The 7,268-nt window shown below is 43.4% G+C and overlaps 1 protein-coding gene across 1 annotated transcript; it reads left to right on the top strand.

Moving 5' to 3' along the window:
• Positions 1 to 854: 854 nt before the first annotated feature.
• KCNJ2 (potassium inwardly rectifying channel subfamily J member 2) lies at positions 855 to 2,138 on the top strand. The gene has a single exon (XM_054393675.1). It carries the CDS (start codon positions 855 to 857, stop codon positions 2,136 to 2,138), a length of 1,284 nt encoding a protein of 427 aa, XP_054249650.1.
• Positions 2,139 to 7,268: the final 5,130 nt, after the last annotated feature.

The raw sequence follows: 7,268 nt of genomic DNA, 5'->3' as shown, positions 1-7,268 counted from the left end.
TGTTACAAGATTAATTTGGGTTCATACAACTTAAGCCTAATCTGAGTGTAAAAACTGCACAGATCCCAGTGAGTTCATGGAATTATAGAGGAGCTACTGCAGCCCTTACTCCTCCTATTGCAGAGGATACGCGACTCCTATTTTTAGCTTAATTAAAGAGAAAATTCTCTGATGCAATTCATGGAAATCAGTAACATTTGCATTCTCCAGTTTTCTTGCTTTTCTCAGCACACATCACCTTCCCTTTTGCATTTGTGGTAGGTAAAAAAGTCCAGGAGATACCTTGTATGTCACTAGAAGCTGCCTCACTGTTTATCTTTGACCAGATGGATGTGAGCATGGATTGTTTGTTTCAAAATAAATACAAAGATGCTTCCTCTGCATGTCCAGCTTTAAAGTGAATAGTGCTTAGAGGCTTGGTGACATGATCACTTCAGTGCTCTTCTCAGTGAGAGCAATAATTCCTTTGTAGTCCTAATGTCAATATACAACTGAGCATGTTGTGCAGTCCAGAAGATGCTGTTGTTAAGAATAAAGTTCCTGCAGGTTGACAGAAGTAGTTTTACTGGATTCTTTCAGGTTTGATTCCTCATCCTTTTCCTCCAAGCTCTAATACAACATTTCTCTTTCTCTTGCAGACCATGCCCTCTCTATGACGGTTACTTGTTAAGCTAACGCTGCATGCCAGAAGACCGTCCTTGGTTGAGCCAAGGACTACTGGGGACTTCAGCCTCTCCCCTGTTTTTCTGTGTGTGTGTGTTCCTCTAGAACTTTCAAAACTGTTTCTCCAAAGGCTTTTGCAGAAACTTAGACTGTTTTCTAAAGCAGAAGCACCTCAGTCCACAGCAGTAGTGATGGGCAGCGTGCGAACCAACCGCTACAGCATCGTGTCTTCGGAAGAGGACGGCATGAAGCTGTCGACCATGGCCGTTGCCAACGGCTTTGGGAATGGAAAGAGCAAGGTACACACCAGGCAGCAGTGCAGGAGCCGCTTTGTCAAGAAAGATGGCCACTGCAACGTCCAGTTTATTAACGTGGGGGAGAAGGGACAGCGATACCTGGCAGACATCTTCACCACTTGCGTGGACATCCGCTGGAGGTGGATGCTAGTTATCTTCTGCCTGACATTCATTCTCTCCTGGCTTTTCTTTGGCTGTGTGTTTTGGTTGATTGCGCTGTTGCATGGGGATCTGGAGAATCAAGAGAACAGCAAACCTTGTGTCTCTCAAGTGAGCAGCTTCACCGCAGCATTTCTGTTCTCCATCGAGACCCAGACCACGATCGGCTATGGCTTCAGGTGTGTCACAGACGAGTGCCCTATCGCAGTTTTCATGGTGGTTTTCCAGTCTATAGTAGGCTGCATCATTGATGCCTTCATCATTGGTGCTGTCATGGCAAAGATGGCGAAGCCAAAAAAGAGAAATGAAACTCTAGTCTTCAGCCACAATGCTGTGGTGGCCATGAGAGACGGAAAACTGTGCCTGATGTGGCGTGTTGGAAACCTGAGGAAAAGCCACTTGGTGGAGGCGCATGTGCGAGCCCAGCTCCTCAAGTCCAGGATCACGTCGGAAGGGGAGTACATCCCCTTGGATCAAATAGACATCAATGTAGGGTTTGACAGTGGGATAGACCGCATATTCCTGGTCTCCCCGATTACGATAGTCCATGAAATAGATGAAGACAGTCCTTTGTATGACTTGAGCAAACAAGACATGGACAATGCTGACTTTGAAATTGTAGTAATATTAGAGGGCATGGTGGAAGCTACCGCCATGACTACCCAGTGCCGTAGCTCATATCTGGCAAACGAAATCCTCTGGGGCCACCGCTACGAGCCTGTGCTCTTCGAAGAGAAAAACTACTACAAAGTGGACTACTCGAGGTTCCACAAAACATACGAAGTGCCCAACACACCCATCTGTAGTGCCAGAGACTTAGCAGAAAAGAAATATATTCTCTCTAACGCAAACTCCTTTTGCTATGAGAACGAAGTGGCCCTCACCAGCAAAGAGGAGGACGAGATTGACACTGGGGTGCCTGAGAGCATGAGCACAGACACCCACCCAGACATGGACCACCACAACCAAGCAGGGGTGCCTCTAGAGCCACGGCCGCTACGGCGGGAGTCGGAAATATGACTGACAAAACTCTTCCTCTCTCTTTTGGTTGAAAGGAAAAACAAAATGCATCTATCGGTCAAGGGCACGTTGACCTGAGAAGTTGGCCCAGAACAGTTTTCAGACAACGGTACTGTTGAAGAGCGGTGTGAAGGCAAGCAGACCTGAGAAACCCAGGCTGGTTTTAGGGCTGTCCTCAGAGGTGGGACGACAGAAAATGAACTCTAAACACAAAGCACTAAACATGTCTAAGTATGAACAGAAGGCACATATGTTGTAGAATAAATTATGTATATATTTTTTTACAAAACTTGAACTTGCAGGCAAGCTTTGGTTGGGTTATTATTATTTTATTTCTTTGGGTTTTTTTTCATCTTTTTCCAGAATGCTTCTCTCTAGGGAACAAGAATGTTTTTAATGGCATAACAAAGGCAAGGATTTGCCTTATTTTTTTTTTTTAAGAAGCTGCTGCTAACTACATGAACACAAATGGTTATTTTTGTTGCAGTGTAGTTTTTATTTTCTCTTGTGTAATTAAAAAAAAAAAAAGAAAAGGGAAAAAAAAGAAAAGGAAAAAAAGGATTAAAAAAAAAAGGATAAAAAAATCAGTGTTGAACTTTCTGGATTGAAAAGTTTGTGATCACTTCAGAGAGGCCAACATTGCCAGAAAGTCTAAACTCCTTTTGAGGCCAGTAGTTTGATAGCTAGAATCAATTTCTCTCTTTCCAATTACATAAAGGGGCATTATGTAATATCAGGCCAATCAGTAGCCACCAGCAAAATTATGATTTTGGCGGGGGGGGGGGGGGGGGGAATTTAATTCTCTGTCTAAAAGAAAAGAAAATAAATTTTAAAAAATATATACATAGGGAAAAAAAAACCACAACTTAATTTAAAACTACCTAAATGGATACCAAAGAAAATGCACAGTTTTGCACAGTGGAGTTTATTTAAATAGAAAAAGGAAAAAAATAAAAAAAAATGGAGGGGAAAAAAACAAAAGAAAGGAACAGGCTGCTTTAAACAAAGAAATTTCAAACCTCAGACAGTTCTTTTGGTTTATTTTTTTCTTTTTCTTTCCTTTTTTTTTTTTTTAATGACCTTTATTTTGCACCTTATTCTAAAAGCTTAAGACTGGGATCTAAAGTGAGCTAGGATCCTCCCCTTCCTCCTCGCTGCTATTCTATGGGGAAGTAAATTCCCTTCCTTCTTGTAAGGAGAGAAATGCACTTGGGGGAAATCAAACCAGCAAACATCTGCCCTGCCTGGTCGCTGGAGGAGCTGGGTGGCAGCAGAAGGTCAAGTGTTAGCGCACACATTCCCAACCCAGCGCTGGACCTCATCTGAAAACTGAGCCATCCTCTGTGTGCTGCAGGCGCCTGACCCCAGCCCCTCGGCTGCTTACCAGTGAAACTATGCCAGGGACATGCTGAAGCTGCTGGTCAATCCTGGAGCTGGCGTGCAGGCACAGATGAGCTGAGCGGTAGCTAAAATCCCTGGGAAGAGGAGGTTTGGGAAGAGGAAGGGAGAGAGTGACAGAAAAACAACTTTCACAGCACAGCGCTTGGGAATGGCACAGGGATTGTGGTGTTTTGTACAAAAAGCTGCTCTCCAACAGGACAGAAGTGTCAGGAAAAGCGTATTTTCCACCTGATTTACAGAGGGGAAGCAAATTTTCACTGAGCTCTGAGCAGATTTTGACCTTTGGGGAAGCTCTGGCTCTGGAGGTATTTTGGCTCCTTCACCCAGAAGGCTTTACATTCTCTGTGCCTCTAAAGCTCAAGGAGACTGCTAACATGTGCTTCATGCCTGCTTCTTGAGGAGCAGGTGGAGAGGGGTGGTGGTGGGGACGATAACCCTAGTCAGCTCTCGCAGTATTGGATCACTGTATGCCATTAAAAAACAGCTTGTTCTAGGTCTAATGTCTTCTGCAAACGGATATCTGTGAAGGCCTCTGGCCCCTTCCAGCCCTGCCTGAAAGAAATGCCTGCAATGAAATGGTTTCTGATAAGATGGTATCTACAGTGGGTGGGTTCAAAGCTGTGGAAATTCGACATTGTAAACATAGATTTGGCTCCTAGAGAGGGCAGATGATTAAGTGCAAGTACTAAGGCTGTAACTGGGGTGGGGGGACGTAAAGAAAGGAAAGGCTGAACATGTAAAGGAGATTTGATTGCAGTTTCTGGGTCAACAGTGGTGAAGACAACTGAGTGCTGCTAGTGCTGCTATTGTGATATTCTTGTGAAAGAAAAAAAATCAAAAAACAAACAAAAACCAAACAGTAAACCAAAGAGTATTCAGTGAAACAGAGGGTGCGTGAAAACACAATAGGGAAAGGATGGAAAAGGGAGGCTGACCAGGAGAAATGGGACCTGTTCTTGTGGTCAGCATCCCCCAGGTGCCCAGTGCTCCCACTAAATGATACTTGAGCTATTTGAAAGAGGGATGAGAGATGGGGGAAGGGATGAGAAATACTGAATTGAGCTTGGTTCTTTAAAGCAAAGGAAATTCAGAGGGAAAAAAAAAATCCCCTCCCCCTTAACATTTCTGGTGCAGAGGTTTGGGGGTTTTCTTTGTTTTGTTTTGTTTTGTTTTGTTTTGTTTTCAAGTCAGTTTTTCAGAACTATTTTTAAAATGTACATTTTATAAAGTTTATCAAGTATTTTCGTATTTAAAGCCAAATGTAAATAGAAGTCTGTAAAGGAGGACAAGGAGAAGACAAAGGAGAAGAAAAGGCCACAAAAAGTATAAATTCTGCTCGGCAGTCTCAGTAGCTAGAACCTAGATGCTACCGGTTAGCATGATTTTTTAGCAAATACTTGCAAGCCTTATAGGATTCCTAATGCTATCAACTTCTCTTTATTTATTTTTAAGCATGGACTTTTCGTTTGAAAACATGTTCTAGTTACTGGCATTTTCTAAAGTTACCAGCTTTCTGAGTGCTACTCTCATCAAGGGTGTGCATTGAGGTAATCCCTTACGCTCCCTGCCACAATCTTTTTTTTTCTCTCTCTCTTTTTATTATTTTTATTTTATTTTATTTTTCCTGATAACCCTTTGTCTTTGCCGATTGACTCTTACATTGCAGAATTGCACTCAGCCTCTGGCTCTGGGGAAGCTGCTAGAAAGACACCTGCAATGTAGCCTCCATGGTACCCTTCCCCTCTTTGTCCATCGTTTCTGTTTCTCAGCACGCCGTGGTAACGCCGGTGTAGGACAGACTATTGTAGCACACTTCTACAGCAGCAGATTGGGTTAGTCGTTTTTTAAAGAGGGGCCACACAGTGACTGACAGCATTTCTTCAGTTCCTGGTGGTCCTGGGCCAAACTGATGTTTGATCAGGGGCCCTTTAAACTGACAGAGCTCTACCCACAGACTCCAGCAGGCGTTGGTTCAGCCTCTTCATCCAGGATTAAGTGGCTCGCACAGAAGAGTTATACTGTATTTTGCTTAGGGTCTGGGGGGGAATATGTTATTTCTGCCCTTCCCTGAAAATACTTGAATGAGACACATTGTCTAAAACATAATATTGTGTACAGTGACAAAAGAGCATTTCTGAGGCAGGTGGGGATTTGTCTTTCCTCTGTCTCTTCTGTGCGAGTTGTCCTTGGTTAAGTAGCGAGGGTAGGAATCATTGCTATTAGCTGTGTTTAATGATGCTTTCTCCCAGCCATGACAAAACTTCTGTGGTGTTAGTTTAGCACTCACCCTTCTCGGAAAAGACAAAGGGTACAGATATTTCATTTGTTCTCTTAGGTCTTTTTCTTTCATAATGGAGTACAAGGTAAAACTGAGAAGTACTGTAATGTCTTTAAACTATGGCTGCTCGTGACCATTGCAGAGTAGAAGGGTGCTGCATAGTTGCCATCCCACAGCCAGCCAGAAACTGATTTTGTAATGACTTTTGGCCTGCAGCTATTGTAAGGTGAACAATCTAGGCATCTGACAGTTGTCCATTACTATTTTCCTGTTTGCAGCCTTTTTGTATCAAAGTCTTCCTAATGTACTGCACAAATTGTGGATTGTACAGATTTTTATATATTATGTCTTATTTTATTATTTCTAAATAAATAATAAAAAAACAACAACCAAATGACAACCCCTGAGAATGAACTGGTGAGTGCAGCATGTCTGTAAATCAGCTGGGGAGATGGGGCTGGAGGTTATTGTATGGCTGTATTTATGGCTGTCTGGTGAGCACAGTCCTTGTCTGAAACACTTTAGGATGAGACAGATCGTTCTCTGCCTGGACAAAAGGCAGGAGGAAAGGTTACACCATCATTATTTCCCAGATGAGAACACAAACACTAAAGCAACTTGTACCAAAGGAAGGTCTTCCCCAGAGAGAGACTGAGGGACTTTCTTAAGGTCATACCTGGCACTGCAGAGCTCCAGATCATTAGCTATGAGTTGGAAGAAGAAGGGAAAAAATGATCAAACTCTGCACAAAGTACAAAGCAAGGGAAGGGGTGGAGGGGGATGAAAACACAGAACATAAGCAAGCACAGGAAAGATTTGGAAAGGGATTAAAAAATTAAGCAGGAAACTCATCTTCAAATCCCCATGTTTCATGTTTGCCTGGAACATCCCCTTACTGAAATGATGCTTCTCAGCTCAGCTCAATGCCAGACTGAGCTTCATACAGACCTCATTTGCCTGGAGTGCTGAGCCTGATGGCACAAGTGTAGAGCTGGGGCTTGTGTAACGGGATGGGGAAGAGTACAGGGACATGTCTTGAGTAACCAAAGAGACTCAATGCCCTTATTTGTCTGGATTGGGAAGCTCCTTTCCCCCTGTTTGTGTGTGGCCTCTGGGGCACATATTGAGGCTGCACAACTGTGACTCAGCTGGAAACTGCTGATCTAACTGGAATCAAACAGGCTGCAGCAGCTGAGGATGGCCATGAAGCATTTCAGGGCAGGTCTGCCCCCTCTCCTGGCTTTTCAAACCTCTTATCAGTCTATAATGCTATTAACTGATGCCTCGGACGGAGCCCTGACCCTACCTCAGAAGACTCCATTTATAAATTCAAATTTACTTTTCAAATCTAATGGCCTCCTGGAAAGCTTTTGATAATAATTATAGGGCTGGATTTAGAGATACAGATTAGCTGCCACTGCCTGGATCTGCTTATTCTCTGTCCGAGCTTC

Source organism: Indicator indicator, chromosome 29 (assembly GCF_027791375.1).
Source record: "Indicator indicator isolate 239-I01 chromosome 29, UM_Iind_1.1, whole genome shotgun sequence".
NCBI classification, from domain to species: domain Eukaryota; kingdom Metazoa; phylum Chordata; class Aves; order Piciformes; family Indicatoridae; genus Indicator; species Indicator indicator.
The sequence above is the reverse complement of the archived record's forward strand: the minus strand, read 5'-3'. Positions and strand labels throughout refer to the sequence as shown.

What these genes read in the sequence shown, in the direction of transcription:
- KCNJ2 (XM_054393675.1), top strand. Translation starts at nt 855, where the DNA reads ATGGGCAGCGTGCGAACCAACCGCTACAGCATCGTGTCTTCGGAAGAG.